At 41.3% G+C, this 18,769-nt stretch overlaps 1 protein-coding gene across 1 annotated transcript; it reads left to right on the top strand.

Annotated features, from left to right (window-relative positions):
• The first annotated feature begins 1,439 nt into the window (after window positions 1–1,439).
• Window positions 1,440–13,231, top strand: tmem59l (transmembrane protein 59-like). The gene is made up of 8 exons (XM_058639394.1): window positions 1,440–1,803; window positions 3,019–3,124; window positions 4,263–4,357; window positions 4,551–4,703; window positions 9,262–9,367; window positions 9,474–9,588; window positions 10,182–10,299; window positions 11,674–13,231. Exons 1-8 carry the CDS (start codon window positions 1,639–1,641, stop codon window positions 11,830–11,832), a joined length of 1,017 nt encoding a protein of 338 aa, XP_058495377.1. The 5' UTR covers window positions 1,440–1,638; the 3' UTR covers window positions 11,833–13,231.
• The last annotated feature ends 5,538 nt before the right edge of the window (window positions 13,232–18,769 follow it).

Below are 18,769 nucleotides of genomic sequence, written 5' to 3'. Positions count from 1 at the left end.
TTCCATAAATACACAGTAAACACCCAGTTATAGTTTTACACCTGCTACTCTACCTTATCTCTATAGATCTATAGTGCCTCATGTTTGGACGTCCTTTTAGCCCCTCATTTAAAGTGTAAACGACACAAATACAAATACAAATTATTCCAAAATTGTCATTGTAGTGCACATTCTTTCTGTGTTTAAAATTGAATGAACCCCTAAAACTTTAAGTCCCTTCTCTTACAGTGACTATTTTATTAATATTTTGAGGTTATTTGGACTGTAGTAATTATGTGTCTAATTGATCCAGGTAATCAGCCTTGTGGATATTTGTTATTGCTCTTTTTTGGAAGATAAATAATGAATTTGCTGTACTTTTGTACATGTGTATGTGTGCCCCCACATCTCAGCACCATGGCTTACAAAGGGTGAAACTAGTAGAGAATTGTGAGGTGAACTGTAATGTAGAAACTGTTTGGCTTTGTTTATTATTGCAATACTTTTTGACTTTTTGGAGTGTCAAAAATTCCTGCTCAGTTTTCAGTCAAAAATGGTCCTATAGAAATGCAGCTTCCTTCACTCTTTCGATATTAACCCCATCTATTTGGATGTTTATTTGTGTGTTATTATTTCCAAATAATATTAGTAGTGATTATTTATTACCATTGGACCATTTCTTTCGTTTAATTATTTCTGTTGTAACCTCCTCCAGAAGTTCCCTTAAATCAGATGTTCTCAGTTATTTTCTGTCATACCCCCCCAGAGGACCGACTTTTTTTCACGCCCCCCTGAATTGAAATACTATTGAGTACCTGATAATATTTATTTATTTATCTGTACAAACCACTGTTTGAGTTGTTCCCCTTCCTGCCTCTCACACTTCCCCTGACATGGTTCTGAGTTAAGGCTACTTGTTGTTGTTGTTTTCATATCTGTGATAAAACTGATGAACCCTGGTGTCGTGGTCCACATATAACAGCAGCATCTTCTTCAACACCGGATACTGTGACAGTGATTGTGGTTTAATCCTCAAAACTCCTCACATGGTTTTAGGGTTAGGGTTAGGTTAAAGGTAAGGTTAGATTAGATTAAGAGTTAGGGTTAGAATTTGGTTATGGGTAAGGTTAGATTAAGGACTTTTCAGGACCAGGAGCCCTCATCGGGACCAAAGGTGCTAGTGAGGAAGGAAGTGTTTGGTTTGTGCAAATAAATGGAAGTCAATACGTCATTGCAGGGTCATCCCAACAATAGCTGCAACACACACCTGTGTGTGTGTGTGTGTGTGTGTTTATTGCCTCATTAGGACCATAATAAGTGATTATGCTGTACAAATTAAGTCAATTCAAAGTAAATAAGGATAGCTGTGTGTGTGTGTGTGTGTGTGTGTGTGTGCTGGGGGGTGGGGGTAGCGGGTGACGATGATGACGGGTGTGACGCCATGAGCAGATGAGACCAGCGGAGCAGACAGGACCGCGGCTCGAGGCAGCAACAGCAGCAGCATCATCATCATAATCCGCATCACCACCATCACCAGCAGCAGCAGCAGCAGCGCCGCCACAAAGGGACTGACTCTCCGCTCCTCCTCCTCCTCCTTCTCCTCCTTCTCCTCGTCCTCTTCCTCCTCCTCCACCTCGTTGCTTCTCTCCCGGGCTTCAGATGCTCCGGCTCGGCGGCAGGATGTGCGCTTTCTCGGCCCTGCTCTCGGTGCTCCTCGCTGGTCTCGCGGCGGCGTCCTCTGATCTTTTTGACAACCAGCTGGGCGACATCAGCTACTGCAAGAAGCAATGTCAGCTCACCATCAAGAACAAGAGCCCCGCTAAAGTAAGTTGTTCCTCGTGTGCACTGTAGGCTGCCTCTGCAGCAGAAGGCGCATTATCAGCTGTGAGCGCAGAGCTGCGTCTTCTGTCCCACAATATAAGACAGACTCTCAGTCAGCGTGGAAAAGCCGCCACTTTACTATAGAAATGTTGGATTAAAGATAAAGGCTTCGCAGTAACGGCAGGTGCGATGCTGGCTCCAGATTTTCCGCTGCGTCTCCTCCTCGCTGCCTCAGCTCGTTCTCAATTAGGCCGAACATTTTGATGCAGCTCTTTTTTTTCCTCCCCTGCTCCTCAAAGACTCATCCAAGATGTGTTCTGCACTCACGCTCACCAACTGCGCCAAATATGTATCAACCTTTACGCGCTTTCAAGAGTTGAATGCACGTATATTTCAGCAGAATCTGAGTGTTGATGAGTGAGAATGAGTGAGGCCGCTGTGAAACAACGACGCGTTATTGACAGTGTTGTTCAGCATCCTCCTCCGCAGCAGCAGCAGGGCGGTGGATGATGGCTTTGCATTTGTTGTGAATGTCGGATGTTTAGCCACTTCATCCTCCTCACCATCTTCCTCCTCCTCCTCCTCCTCCTCTGTTGCTGCCTTCAGGTGTGGTTCAGACATCCCGCAGGGCAGCAGAGGTAGAGCTGCAAAGCGTCACCTGGTTGTTGTGCAGACCGAGTTACAGCTGCACAGATGTCGAATATGCAATTTTATATGATGCATTGTTGTGGTTTGAGATTTTTTTTTTTAAAAAACCCTCAAACTTCTGCTGTCTGTGAACAAACGCAATGAAGATTATGTCAGGCACAGTGCTTTAAAAAAACATCCCTGGTCAGGGAATCTCTTTGTCTCTCTTGTTCTCAGAGAGGTCATCAGGGGGCGCTGTTTCCTCAATTTGCGTGAGGAGAAGGCACATTGTGCGCATCCCCCTCCTTCAACATCACCACCTCGTTTCCCTGTTGTTAAACAACGGGCTTATTATCACTGGTTTTTCCTAAACGATGACTGAAGGCTTCTCATCAAAGTGTTTATGACAGGCTGCGATGAAGCAGCTGCACCATGTCATTAAGAGATGCCATGTCCCATCATTGTCACATTTCCTATCAAGGTTATCTGGAGTTTATCCAAGAATACAGGAGGCATCTCTAATTTTGCACCCGCACCCCCATCATCACCATCCTCATCATCCTCATCTCTCTCTCTGTGTTTGGCTTGTAGGACTCCGTAATGAATGCCTGTCACCGTGGATGTCGCCTCTACTCCATCTGCCAGTTCGTCAATGGTAACGCGGGCTTCAACACCAGCAGGGAGGAGTGTCAGGGAGGTGAGTCAGTCCAGGCATCCTGTGGGTTTGACTGTTAGAATGAGTCTGATGGTTGAAGCTGCTGGGACTGCAATCAATATAGTATTTGAATAAATCATAGACCGTATGTAATAGTTTTTATGTGTAAATGACATGACTTTTTTTCCTCATTTGATTCAGTAAACATTTACCTGAGAAGTTTCCATCATGATGCCCATTTTGTAAATGATGAGTAAAATAGAGCATACAGCATGTACAGTACTGGGTGTGGGCAATACGGCCTACTGCAATTTTCAAATCGCAGGAGGAGCAATATTTCTTAAAGTCAAAATGTGTGTCAAAATAAAATTTAGATAAAATATTGTCTTGATCTTATTCTACAGACTGAAGAAAACGTTTCTCACCGATCTGCACAAATATCACATAGTAATCATTTTAAATGTGTGTGTGAAAATGACCATTCTCTCTGATATTGCGCAATATCAGTCAAAACTAATTGCAATTCCAAAATCATTCAGCCCTAATTCACAGCTAGTTTGGCCCCAAAGGTGCAGGTGGACGGACAGTGGACAAGCCCTCATTCAGGCTCTGTTATTTGTCAAAATATGATTGCTTTAAATTATCATGGCTGCTTAAAAATTTAACTTGAGGCTTAAAAACAGCTGTTGACACTTACGTACTAATGAATGACAGGACTAAATCCTTTAAAAAAAATCTATATTAACCAAGTGTCGTGTGCACCTTCAGTTTAGTGGAGACTGTGGTCTGTTCATCATCAAAATGCTTGGCACAACAGGTCTTTTCCTCAAACCTCAGTGGATATTGTCTGAGTCTTTGAGGCTGCTGGCCCTGTTTGAACTGCTGTATTGGAAATCAATGACGTGATTTGCTGCCCAGACAGCAGATGCTGTGTTACCCCCTCCGTTTCAGTAACAGCAGTGTGGGTTGAATCATCGCCACAGGGGCCGACAGATACGTCCTGCTAGCATCTTTATTTTTCTTCCCAGATAAACACCTTCTTCACTGTGGTGCCCCATGATCACCCTCATAGTGTGTAATTGGTCTTTTTCTCACATCCGTCTGTACTCTGTCTGTCTAAACTCCCTCTCCGCTGCTATCATTTTTTTTTACTAACCCGCGTCTTCTTTTATCTTTTCAGCCTGCCAGGAGGCGTACATTAAGCTCCTGGAGCAGGAGGCCTGCAGCACCGGCTGTGCCAGCCAACCCTCTGAACCTGAGATCAAGAGAAGGAAGGTGAGAAAGACCTCTCTGCAGGGAAAAGCAGAACGTGCATGTGTACATGTAAACACACACATACACACAGTAAATGCAGCTGAAAGAGGTTTTGAAGCTTTCTGATTACTAGTACTGTATCACTACTAAGTATACATATGCAGTCAAAGACTGAAGGACACACATAAAGACTGTCCTGCTCTCTGTTCTGCAGCTGAAGGCCATGACTCTCCGCCCAAAGTCCCCCTCTGTGATGGAGGCCGTGTCCAGTTGGTGCAATGACATTGTCAGCTCTGCTCAGAGCCTCATCTCCTCCACCTGGACGTTCTACCTGCAGGCTGATGATGGCAAGGTTGTGGTTTTCCAGGTACGCCCAAATGAAGTGTCTGTGTATGTAGGGCAAATCAGAGTCACCTCAAATCTGTTCTAGGCTAAATGTTTTTTCGCGTATTCATTGTAACCATGTGTAATGAGAAACAAGGGCATACCCAGCATTTTTGAACCCAGTGGTGGGTCTGTTATGTGGTGTTTTTGTTCACCCCTGCATGAATTGTGTTGGAATCTAGATGAATCTCAAACAACACAGTGGAGTTCAGTGATAATGTTACAGTGGTCACTATACAGTATCTTTTACTTTGGTTCCTTAATCTTTCAAGTGATCGGAAATTCTGATATATGAAATATTGGGTGCTCCTCCAAGTTGGCTGGAAGATGAATGTGTGACCGAATCCGCAAGCCCCCCCAGTAAATGCAGAATAAACACATTCCCACTGGTCAAAAACCTGTTTAATCTTCGGGAGTGAGGCATATCTGACCTGCCTATAAGTAGAGACCTATAAGTTAGAGAATAAGTCATGGAAAAATGTCAATAAAAGTGTCACCAAAAATCCCAGTTCACCCACAGACCACGACTTCCAGGGTTTTGGGGGTGGAGGTTCGACTTGAGTGGCGAGACCCTTGCTTTTTAGTTCTATTCTGCATTTCGCTTCACTCTGCAACACTTCTTTAACCTGAATGAGTTTAGCCAAATCCCTGTACTGTAAGCACTTTAAATTTGATGGGGTTAAGTGTTTTTGTGCAGGAGCAGCAGCATTTTGTTTTTAAAATTTTGCTCTAAAGCGTGAACTGCCAAAAATAGCAGCAGCTTAGTGATGTCTGGGAAATACAGCGCAGAAATATGGCGGCAATGACAGCTCACAGATACATGGAGAAAAGTGAGACCTCTTCGTGCCAAAAAGACAAAATGCTCCTACAGAACAGTAATATACTAACTTTTGTATACAATTCTTATATTTGTGTTGCATCCATGAGAATTAATTTAAAAATGTAAAGAATTGCCTTTTTCTATCATCCTAGCACCATGAATATCTGCACTGATGATAGAGAGCTTTTCTGCTAAATCAAACCAAAAACAGTGATCATCTACATTTTTAACACAATATAAATGGCCCACTGAATCATGATGGCATTTAATCATAACATTAATATTCACAAAGCCTTTTTCACTTTTTAAACTCAGAGGTTAAAAGCAAGCCAGTAGAACTGTATTGATTATTGGTTGAGCTTCTTGTCCAGAGTGTCAAACACATCTTGTGCTATGTGGCGCCAGAGAGCTTGATTTTCTGCCCAATCATCTCACAGACTGTTTCAGTGACAGTTGAGTGAACAAGGGCACACGGCAGGGTGAGAGAGAGAGAAAGGCCGGTGAGTTCCGAGCACTGCAAATATGTTTTTTTCCACCATGTTAATTGTTTATAAATGTCCCTCTAAATGATGTCACTGCCCTTAGCACCATGCATATTTGATAACCAGCAGGCCGTCGCTCTGTTGAACCTGCCTCAGGACACAAACACACTGCATGATTTAACAGAGAGTGGACTGTGCCAACGAATGAAGTCACTTCTGAAGGAATAACTCACGCATGACTGGCCCTCACCTGTGGGAAGCCCTGTGTAATGGGTTTGTTTGCAGGATATCCCTGAAATTACTACACTGACACCTATACATTAAAGCTATAATAAGATTTGCTAACCAACAAACCAACCATATCCTTTAAATACCCTCTGTCCTCTTTGCAGCTCTGTCACCATTTTTTTCCCATTTGAATTATATGACTTTGATGGCAAGTTTAGCTGCATAATTAAAGGGCTTAGTTGGAAATGATAGTGTGTCAGAACTCAGAACCCAAACAGAAAGTCCTCTGTTAAACAAACACTGAAATGTACACAAGATAGTTTAGTACACACTGGTTTGTGTGTGTGTGTGTGTGTGCGTCCACCCTCTGCGGTACAGTACATAGACATGCAGCAGCCGGAGTACATTAAATGATCAACATTACTTTCAGACTTGGTGATGGATGTTTGCTCTTTACAGCAGTGACATGCAGGCTGAGGCAGCGAGAGGAAGTCAAGCGCCACAGTGCTGTGAGAAGACCATCAGGCCTGTGTTTAGTGGGCAACTGGCAAACCGCCACCATCTCGACGCTGAGAGGGTTGAAAGAGCAGGAAGGCTCAGTTGAGGGACAGCAGAGAGAAAAACAAGCCAACATTGCCTCCAATTCTAATTATTCACAGTGAGCGGATTGACTGTTGTACATATACATGCTATATTGTACATCTATGCAGTCATGGCTGAATGTTTCTGACCTCATGTCACCTCATTCAAAAACAAGTGCTTCCAAGGCTTTAGATTTAGATGAATAAAAAAAAGTCTCCTTTAAATCATGAATACCAAATAAAGGCCATTTTTTCACTGTGAAGAAATTCAAGTACAACACACACTTTACCTCGTCGCCCAGCTATGACACAAGAGTGTGAGGCTGTTTTGGACAAAAGTGAGTCGATGACAGACGTCCTGCTCCCTGTGTAACAACCAACTCGTCTGCACAACTAATTGAACTTAGGCTGAATACAAAAGACTGAAAACGTCTGCTCAATTTCTTCTCGACAACTGCATCACTCAGTCTGCGTGACAGAACCTTAAAGAATGGAGTAGAAAACATGACTGTGACTAACGCTGGTATCATGCAAATAACTCAATTATTTATTATTTGAAAGTCCACACTGTGTCGACACGTAAGTCTGGATGTAAAGTCTGACAAGTCATTTTAGTTTACTGAATATTAAGTGAACATGTAATTGTTCTTATGTCATTTATCTTCAGCTCCATTAGTTCAATTTAATAAATCTTCAGTTTACGGCACAAACATGTGTGGCGAATGTAAATCATACATCATGACTTGATGAATGAAATATTGCTGTATACATTCTATAACAAAATAATGTAAAATCCATCAATGAAACTTAAATCACAGAGAAAATCAAAGACTGTGATGATTACGTGTCTTTTTTTTTCTTTTTTTGAAGCATATGCTTCTCAAACAGACCAAAACATTTGGGTTTATGTACGTGATTACATATATATTTGGTACATGCATGTATGTAAGAAGCATTTAACATGATCAAAGTAAAACCAGCGTAGCAGGCAAAATGGGGGCATCCTGAATGCTGAATGGTTTAAGTGCAGACCAACATAGTTCCCTGGTTTGACTCCAGAGCTTTTGCTGCCTGTCTCACTGCATTTCCTGTTTCTTCTTCACTGTGTCGTTCAAGATTAAGGGAAAATGCTCACAACCAGTCTTTTTCCAATGCGTGTTTTCATTCATTTATCTACCCGCTGGGCTCTTTTAAAAATAGTAAAATACCATAAAGGGAGAATCTATCTCGATGTGTCCACCACTCCTCTGTCTTAAACCCCGTGTCTCTTTATGGCTGAGACGTTTCTGAACTCTCAAACCCTTCTTTCATTCTCTCGGAGTCTCTGTAAACCAGAGCACCTCTTGCACTCCCTCTCATAATGCATGACAGATGCAGATCCGGCTCCGCTCATTCTGATGGTTAGATCTCTTTAGTCTGCAACCAATGAGAACCATCGCTCACATCTACCTACCCTTGCGTCTCCCCAGACCTTAAACTGGTAAAGAAAACACATCTGGTTTTGATGCCCTCTGTCAGAAAACATCGCTCGCTATGGGCTAATAAACCTGGCTGTGAAGTGACTCTTTTCAGCAACAAAGAAGAAAAGTGTCTCACACGCAGATGCTTTATGTTTCAGTGTTGTGTTCCTCCAGATGAGTGATAGAGATCATTTAGCAGAGGACAGATCAATCGTTTTCTTTTATAAATAAACCGACGAGAACAATTGAAACAAACTTTTGCTGCTCCTGCATTATAATGTCCGACACAGCAAAAGCTTTCAAAGTGTATTGATCTGGTTAAGTGTTTGCGTCGATAAATACTGCGAGGTTGACACAACATCCAGAGGGATATACTGTACTTTTCTATGTTTTTGTGTGTGTGTGTGCATGTGTGTGCTGAGGCCAGCAATAGTATTGTTGCAACCAACTACAGCTGCTGTTGTAGTGGAGGGAGGCTCCAAAATCCTCTTTTAATGAGTTCTCCAGGGGAGCCTCATACACACTGCACACATACTGTTTGAAACACACAACTGTACAAATACTGACAGCAGTGTGTGTGTGTGTGTGTGTGTGTTTGATGTGTTTCTCCAAACAGATTTAGGTGTTTGAGAAACACATTGAGAGACAAACAAAGTCATTATTTACGCCATATTATCAGCTCCAAATTTATCAGCCCTTTTATCGGTAAGAATAAAACAAAAGAAACTCCACCAAGGAGTTTGTGTTTTCATTGCTATTTGTCACTCAAAACCCAGCAGATCCGGATATAATAAGGATTTTCCTTCTTCTCGCCTCCTGGCCAACTGTTTGTAGTTGGAACTCCTCTGTGTTGTGACTTTGAAGTGTTACTTTGAGACAATATCTTCACTATCACATCTGCTGGTGAATGTGTAACTGCTGCTCAGTGCTCAGTGGCTCAGTGCATTTTCTCTTCTTCTCCTCTCCTCAGAGTCAGCCGGAGGTGGAGTACTCTCTGCCGGAGCTGCAGGCTCCTCGATCCAACGTGGAGGATAAACCTTGGCCTCAGGTCCACTCCCACACCCAGAGACCTCACGGTGAGTATGCCACTGTATTTACACACTGTAGGCTTACATGTGTGTTGCTGCAATGTCTCCACGTCCAAGAGAGTTTTATTGCCTTATCTAATGTGTTGTGTGGCAGGTGTGAGGGGACATGGCGAGAAGGGAGCATCTAAAGCGGGAGGTAAAGGGAAGCACCCTGTCCAGCACGCAGACGACCCCACAGCTGAGCACGACTTCCTGGGCTGCATGTCAAGGTGAGCTGAGACTCTGGTTTGTGAAGAACTGAATAGTTTAGGGGGGCATTTAGTTCTCTTCATTATTTGGGATGACACAATACCACCTTTCATGTCCAATACCGCCTATATCTCAGACGCGAGTATCTGCCATTTATGATATCAGTCTGATACAGTCATTTGAGACCTTTTAAACCATTAAACTGTTCACAACACATCTTTTTCAAAGACATCATTCTCCAACTGTGTGTAGAAGAAATACTGATTTGTATTTACATTTTTACAGTCTGTGCATAGAGAAGCCTGCGATATTTGCGATTTTCCCTGATTTTTATCTGTCTGATATTCGATCCTGTGATTTTGACCAGTATCGGACCAATACTGATACTGAGTATTGTTTGGGCCGATGACTATTCATTATACAGATATCATAGTATTACATATTTTAATCTGATTTTGTCAAGGATTTAAATCACTATTTTAAATAGTTAGTGGTTGAAAATCCTTAGTTTAATTTATTAATTGTGTTCTGGAAAAATGTATAAAATGTGATTTAAGCATTCATTTCCATGTAGGTTAGTTGTGCTTCATGTTATGACGTTTTTGTCCTCCAGACGTTCAGGTCTTCCGCGGTGGATTCTAGCGGCCTGTCTCTTCCTGTCCATCATGGTCATGCTTTGGCTCAGCTGTGCCAGCCTCGTCACTGCACCTGAGCAGCACATTAAGACACAGGTGTGTACACAGATGAGCTCAGGCTCTCATTAACACACGTGCATATAGATATACAAGAGAAGCACAAAGTTTTATATGAAGATTTTTCTATACCACTTTACCACCATGCTGCTCGTGAAATTGTGTTCAGACCAGTTCAGTGTCACACAACTAACAACAGTGTGAGGTCTGTCCACTGTCCGACATCCATGTGCTCGTTCTGTGATATGTTTATGTCCCAATTTGGTAGAGGAGTCTGATTCTTAAAGACTTCTGACCAGTCTGTTATTTGAGTGACATGCTGTGTCAAAGCCTGATAATGTAGCCTGTATTGATTGCGGTTACATTGTTAAAATCTAATCTTAAAGTTAAAGGTCTTTGGTGTATCGTAGTGCAATGTAGCTGTTTTTAGTGTGTTGCTACTGTATATTCTTATTAATGTAGTAATAATCCTAAACAGCATCATCATTCTTATACGTGTGTTGACGTAAACTCCTGAACCCACAGGCAGACACAGTATGAAGACACACACGCAGTTTATCCTACAATGTACTCACTTAAGACTGTTTGCCACTTTCACATTGATGTTTATGACCTTAAATTGTCTAATGCAGTAGCAGCTGCTGTTGTCGATGGCTAACTTCCTGTCCTTAGCTGACATCAGTATTCCCCTCTCTCGTGAACATGTTTGATGATGGGGGCATTTATTCGCTGACAAAGACGATAAACTCAGGTGCAGAGTTGTGGATTTGTGGCTCATTTCTTGGAATACCTGAACATTTCTTTAGAGGTTTACTACCAGACCACCCACACTGAGGCTACATCCTCACTACTTCATCTTAAATGTATAAAAGTGATTTAAAATGCCACATACATCTGCTGGCCACATTATCTCTGCGTTTTACAGCTCCAAAAATGGAGACAATTGAAAATGGTGCTGGCTCTATTGTGATTTAAAAGGAGGGCAGCATTTTAGTCTTTGTGGACAGAAACAGAGACCTTTGACAATGATGACACATTACCGACATTTGTTTCCTGAAATCTTAAATCTAAATACTTAGTTTCAGTTTCAAATTCCTCTTTTTGCTTGTCTCATACTTTTTACCATTTGCTTGTTCTGAAACAAATTCATGACCCTGATTCCCTACAGTGACACATACCTGACCAGTATGGATGCAGATCACTTCTGATACACGCAATTCATTTTTGTCTGAAAAAGTAGTTTGGATGTAGCCTGAATGTCACTGAAAGCTGTCAGAGTATAGTGCTACTGTATATAACTCATACTATAACTAAAGTGTTTTAGTGAAGCAGCTTTCAAAATGTAAACGTCCACACACTGTATGGTGAAGTCCTGCATGTTTTACCAAAGCTTCTGTCTTTGTGTCTTTCCAGCTGAGCATCAACGGAGACAAAGAGTTTCTGGACAATGCCCACAAAGTCAGCCCGTACCACCTGACTCCTGTGATAGCTGTCGCTATGAAAGAATCAGAGGAGAGCCAGGAGGCGGGGCCACTTCCAGTGAAAGTTGACCTCAACAAAACATGTGTTTAGAAAGAAACAATGGAAAAGCTGCTGTCTTGTTGGCCCAGGGTAATAACCATGTCTAGAAATCTGTGGCCCATCTGCGGAGTTTTTAACAATGTATTTTTAAGAGCATGGCACCCTCCTGTCTTTTGAAGTTATCTTACTGGAAAATCTAGCTTTTGTCAATCATCAGGCAGGTTTTTCACTTAGCTACGCTTGTCATTACACTTCCCTGTACAGTCCAAATATGTCCATCCTAAAGTTATCCTTAGTGATCAGCCTGCAGCCTGCTTACTAATTGGTAAGACGATGCTCTTGTCTTGGAGACATGCTGGAGACAAGCAGAGAGGATGGATTACAGCTGAGAGCTTTCTGACCATCAAGTGGAGACAAACACTAAGATTAATTTCAGATTTCATTTTCCTCATTGTCACAGGGAGTTTGGATGAATTAATAGCTTTTTGAGAGCGAAGCAAATGAGTGAAGTGCAGTGTGAGGGAGAGGAAATGAAGAGGATTCAACAGACCTTTTTTTCCCCACCTTATTTTTCTTTGTGTGTGTGTGTGTGTCCATGTGTACCTGTAAACAGCACACATTCCTTTGCGAGAACTTGAAAAGGATATTGGTTAAACTCGGTGATCAGTCTGAGAGGCGTTTATTTATTTTCTCTATTTATTCAGAATGGTTGACGTGAGCTCATTTGTTGACTAGTGATTCTGAAGTGCCATGTACGACAGCTCTGTCATCACACTAATGTAAATGTAAAAGACACTGAAACGCACAGTGAATAGAGACACGTGGAGAGGGGAAGATTGCACCTATTGCTGTATTATTATATTACTATAATTAGCATCACAATGCTCATATATCACTTAGCTGTTATGCTATGTGTCATGCGCTTTCTACTAGCTGACTATTTTGTATGTCCTAGGAGCACATACTGAAGGATAACCTGTGTATCATGTGTAATGCAAAGCTTTTAACATAGGCCTTTGTTATTGAGCAGAGTTGCACAGTCTTAGAGATGATTCTTCTGTTTCCCTCTCAGTGCTTTTGATGTCCTGTACTGCTCTTTTACTCCAGGTTATGTCGACAATATACCGTGCATGCATAAGTGACGCTTCAATAGTTTTATTCTAACTGCCCGCCATGCCAGCATGGCACAACACTACTATAGACTTGTGGGTTTTTGTGTTCCTATATTTACTGTAATCACTGAATAGTTATGATGTTATGATGAATGATGACATTCTCCTCATGATCCACAGAAAGGACTTGTGATCAATTGTCTGTGCTGATTCAAACTGAAGGTGTATGAAATACGATATGAATTTCAAAATGTATTGTTTCCTTTTTACTGGTCTGTTATATTTTCAGCGAAATGATACAACATGATGAATAAAGTGTTTTCATTGTAAATATACAAGAGAGACACTTTTTTTTTAACAAGAATGCTGTTCATACATGTTTTCGCTGTAGCTAAAGTGTACATTTGTAGTTGTTTCATTAATTAATTAATTAATTAATTAATTAATTCATTCATTCATTCATTCATACATCCATCTATCTTCTACCTTCTACCACTTTATCTGGTGCAAATCCCAGCTGACATAGGGCAGCCAAACAACCATCCAATCTCACATCTCAGTCAATTTAGAGTGTCCAATTTGCCTAATCTCGAATCTGCATGTTTTTGGACTCCATGCAGGTGGGCCTTGTTCTGACCGGGTCGTGAACCTGGGTCTTCTTGCTGTGTTTGTTTCCTCACTATAAAATAAAAAGCAGGAAGTTAAAGAAGAAATTAAGAAAAGTTAGACCTGACCGTCTTGTTGTTTTTTTGTCTGTTAAATTCTGTGATTATTTAATGACTGAAAGTTGGTTTTATATACTACCAAGTTGTTAATGTATATTTACATAATACGTATATTGTAAGAATAATAATCTATTGCATATTGTTATTGCAATATATTGTTCTAACAATGCACTACCACGTTTTAACTTACATAGTGAAAGGGTAGGTCACTCTCAATACTAACCTGTAGGAGTAAATTATTTCATACATTTTCCCCCTGTTTTCCGGATGTATATCAATAAAGTGTAGAGGAATAATTCTACTGTAGAGTCATTATAGCATTGCTAAGACAACAACAGTACTGTGTGGGATTAGCTCCCACACTTTTCATGGTAACACTTTGGTTGTGAGGTCTGAGGTCCTGCTTTCCAGGTCATGTCAGTGGTGTTTGATGGGGTTCATGGAGTTCAGGACTCAGTGCAGGATAAGTCCACTTATCTCTGACACCAAACTGAAGCAACACAGAGACATTTTAAAGACAAAATAATTTGGATGTCCACATGTCTTTAATCACATAACCACACAATGCATCTGATGTTCAAAGAGCGCCACCAAAAATAACCTTTTATTGTGTAATAAGGATTACAATCCACAAGGTGGCAGCAAAGTTTGACAAAATGTATTGCACATTAAACTGAAGGATTCTACTGCATAAATATAGTATATATTAATTACATATTTGCACAGATTGAAATGTATGACATCTAATTTGAGTTTACCTGAGTTGTTTTCACTGACATTTACTAACATTTAAACACATCATTTGCTTATGAACATTCACATCAGATGTGTATAATGGGTAGAAAAAAGAAAAGATGTAAATTTACTTTGCCTTTTCTGCCAGTGGATCAAAAACAAACTAGATAAAATAAATCATCAAACTCCTCAAAACCAGATGCAACACAAAAGCAGCTTCCAGTTTTAAGTGTCAAATGAACATAGCATGCTGCTTTGCAGTGTGAAAGACAGACAGAAGGAAATATCAAAACATGCCTCCTTCTTGTCAGCTGTGACACATAATCAAAGGGAGGACGCTTTTCAGCGCGAGGGTTTTACATTACACTACATTACATTACCCTGTGATGATTTGTCAGGGGGGAAGAAAAGTGCAGCGTCGAAAAGGGCGGTGCTGTCAGTCACCATACGCGTCTGTGAAGGCAGCAGTGATTTTACACTGTGGTGTGTCATGGCAGGTGATGGCAGATAATATAAGTATGACAAACAAATGAAAGCCTGCAGGCTTTTGGGTTTTGTTTCAGGGTCATTTCATCAAACCGCTGTGTGGGTGAAAGGAGCATGTTAGAGTCTTTGACCTCATCTTCACTGGAAGTGTGGGCTGGATCACAGCTCAGACTTGTTGGCCATACATTCAGACACTTTAGGTAAAGAGAGAAAAATGGCTCACTGTAGCACCACTTCAGGAACTTGACCAGGCTGGCCTTCGCTCACCGAGCAGGGAATGAGTCTGGCAGCAGCTAGGGTCTCATTGATGACAGAGAGGAAGCGACAGTGAGGTTGAGGACTCGTACACTAATCAGCCACTTTATTAGGTACACAGGTCACCTAATAAAGTGGCAGAAGTGGCACCTGTGTGGTCCTCTGCCTGCGTATAGGTTTGGTGTGCTGTGTGTTCAGAGTTGCTTTTGGCTTGTTTGAGTCACTGTTGCCTTTCTATCATTTCTAACCAGTCTGTTCATTCTCCTCTGACCTCTGGCATCATTCGCCCAGAGAGCTGCTGCTCACTGGATTGTTCTCTCTTTTCTGTTTTCTTTTAGGATATTTCCGGATCATTCTCTGTAAACCCCAGAGCTGATTGTGCGTGAAAATCCCAGCAGATCAACAGTTCCTGAAATACACAAACCAGCTCCTCTGGCACCAAGCACCAGTTAATTAAATCATTTTTCTCTTCCCCATTCTGATGAGAAGGCCTGAATGCATTGAGGCGTTGCCCTGTGATTAGCTGATTAAATATTTGAATTAACAAGCAGTTGGACAGTTGTCTGTAATTAATTGGCCAGTGAGAGATGAATTAGTATTTTCTTCTGGTATACTCCTCCTGAGCAGCAGGGGGTGTGAGGTGTATGGTGGTGCATGCCAGCCTTTCACAGGTGTTCATGATGAGGGAGAAGCAAACAGTTTGTGACTGTGTGCACAGAGTAAAGAGTATGGACAGAGTAAAGGCAACAAACACATTCAATTAAAACCTACGGACAAAGTTTGGACTTCACTTCACCACGTGAGTACATGTCTAAACAAACCTCAATCAGCAAGTCAAGTATTAAGCTCAGCCTTAACTCTAAACTTCAGTGTGTGAGAGAGCGACATCTTGCTCTTGACAAAAATAGTTCCCTTATTTGTGTGTCGAAGTGGAGGAGGAGGAGGAGGATGAGGCAAAAAAACAACAGAAGAGGAGAAGGAACAGCTTGTACTTTTCACACTGACATGTTGACTCATTTAATGTAAATGGGACTTTTTGTCTCGCTCTTCCTCTGTCTTGGACAATCAGCCGTCCCCTGTTGACACGAGGGAAAGATAAACTGAAATTTTATGGTCAGTGGAGCCTCGGACTCAAACAACACACATGTCACACAAGCTGACGTTTATGACCTGATGAGAGCTCAGCCTCTGCTTTGAACACAGTGTGTGGACATTCACTGAATGGCTGTCCACACACTGGTGTACATACTGTAACTTAAAGAAAACACCCTGGATTATCTTTTTAAAGAGATGTTTAATTCATGTCAGCTTGTTGTTGTATGTTGCCATCAAACTGGGGACATGGAGTGAGTCACAAATGTATTTCAGTTGACTGAGTGTAGCTGTGAGTTCAACAGTGTGATGTAAAATACCATGCATGATGTGACGTCATAGATGATTGCATGGAGTTCATAATACCAATTACTTTATGCCTGTATTCTGGTTTTCATCACAACCACAAATCTAAAAACAAAGGTCACAGTCAATGCCATCCACATAAGGTATGAAAGACACAAGACAGGTTCGATGCACCAGAGCAATATATTAATTGTACCTTTATGTGAATTTCACCCCTGATTTAATCACATTTTACATTTTTTTGAAAGTCACTAAAAGTTTAGGTCTCTCCCTCTTTAGCTTCCACTTCATGGTTTCACTTCTTTTGCTTTCTTCCCCGTCTGTCCCGCTGACCCTGACCTCTGTCTACTTTTTTTGGTCACAGAAAACAGTTGTTGCTGCATCTTTTGACTAATAAACTCCAAACAATTGCCCTGAGTGGCTCATTCAGCAGTGCTGTGCATCACAAACACTGAACTGAACACCCAGTAAAAAAAAAGAAATAAAAAAAAAAGCACCCCAGCACTGTGGCTGCCACTCATCTAATCACCCACAGGGGGTGCTATGGATCCAAGTTTAAATGCTGGTGGCCCCATCATTAGAATTTAATGGTTTATGTGAGTGAAGAGTCTCTCGCTCTCTTTCTCTCTCTAAGCAGAAAGCTGTGTGCTGCTCTTATCTGGCCAGACCTGCTGCAGGAGCCAACCTGCAGTGCATTAAACAAGCCACACACACACACACACACACACACACACACACATGAAAATAAAGTGAATAATGGGAGAGGAGTGACAGTGAAGGAAAAGCAGAAATCATTAGGGGGTTGATTGGACAGTCTATTGTAGCGTATATTTGTGAATAATGTATCTAGAAATGGTTACACTCGGAACAGAGAGCCACGACCCAAAATGTTAGCATTTTAATAAGCTGCATTTAAGAATCAACAATTATTGTTATTATATTACTTACTGTAATCGAAACCTTTACAGAACAATGGTTTGCCATGTGTTTTTACTTTAAGATATGCACATTTATGTCGTATCTGCTTCTGTCACCATTGTTGTTTGTGCGCTCTCGTCAAGCAGTGTTGTTAGCTGATGAGGTTTCCATGGACACAGATGTTTTGGTGTATTAATTATTTAGTACGTGAAAGTTAAGGCCACAGTCACATAACACAATATGTATGCTTTGACTACTCTAGTGACATGGTGAACTTTGTGAAAGCATGACCCTTGGCTAAAGGTTATGTTTTAAAAGGAACATGCAGATATGTGTGATACTGTAAATGGATTTTCCTTTTAATACATGTTTAAACGTTTGGTTGAAATGTGTGATACAATGGAACGGTTTTAATGGAAACCAGCTTACAGTGAACATGTCAGCTTCGTCTTTATGGACACAGTAGGTGGGTTCAGTTTCAGTAACAGCATATCAGGGATGACGTTTACAAGACATGTGACTGAAATGTTGAGAGACTTAAAACATTAACATTATTAAAACATTCCTCCAAGAGAAGGCGGAGAAGCAAATGTTACTACAACAATAGATGTGAGCTTTGAATGTGTGATAATACTTTTTATCACCATAGTGGACATGCAGGCGTGGAAGGTATGACTCAGGTCAGAGGTTTAGGTGAAAATGAATGAAGTCTATGTGCAAAACTGCAGAGAACAACAAAAGAGGACTCCGCTGCTCACCTCTTCCTTTCCCCAACTGACTGTACACACGGTCACTTCCTGCTTTTAAATAAGCCAGCCGGTCTATTTCTGGTAAGCAGAGATGTTTCTCCAGTCAGTGTCTGCAGAAGAGTATTTAGTGATGCATTATAGAATTTAGCAGAGGCTGTGCAGAGGGATGCAGCAGTGTTGTGCTGTTTTCCCCTCACAACGCTGACCTTTTTCATCTCAGGCCATGTTGAATCCCTCAGGGCTAACTGCTAAAAGACAATGTAAATGTTTTTGATCGATAGCATAAATTTTCCCTTAAGTGACAACTGGCGAGAATTTGACTGGCTGGTTCATTCATTTTAACAGAAGTTGTAAATGAATTGCATTAAGGAACTATAGTGGAATCAGTGTGTTTACATGCATGTTAAAAGTCCGATTTTAGTTGGTTAAGTAGATAGGTTAGTCCGACTAAAATCGAGCTAGTCTCAGTCAGACTAACATACCTGGATAATGTGAATCATAGTCCGATTACTCCTACATGTATATGCTGGAACTACTCGGTGCCAGACTGAATGTATATGCTTAGTCAGACTGGTCTTGGACTTGGGGGTCTGCACAGAATTGACTCCCC

This window comes from Solea solea, chromosome 9 (assembly GCF_958295425.1).
Source record: "Solea solea chromosome 9, fSolSol10.1, whole genome shotgun sequence".
Taxonomy (NCBI): domain Eukaryota; kingdom Metazoa; phylum Chordata; class Actinopteri; order Pleuronectiformes; family Soleidae; genus Solea; species Solea solea.
This window is presented reverse-complemented; position numbering and strand designations above follow the sequence as displayed.

Coding starts and splice junctions, on each gene's coding strand:
- tmem59l (XM_058639394.1), top strand. CDS start 1,639: ATGCTCCGGCTCGGCGGCAGGATGTGCGCTTTCTCGGCCCTGCTCTCG. Junction 3,125..4,262: donor CAGGGAGGAGTGTCAGGGAG/GTGAGTCAGTCC, acceptor TTATCTTTTCAG/CCTGCCAGGAGGCGTACATT. Junction 4,704..9,261: donor GCAAGGTTGTGGTTTTCCAG/GTACGCCCAAAT, acceptor TCCTCTCCTCAG/AGTCAGCCGGAGGTGGAGTA.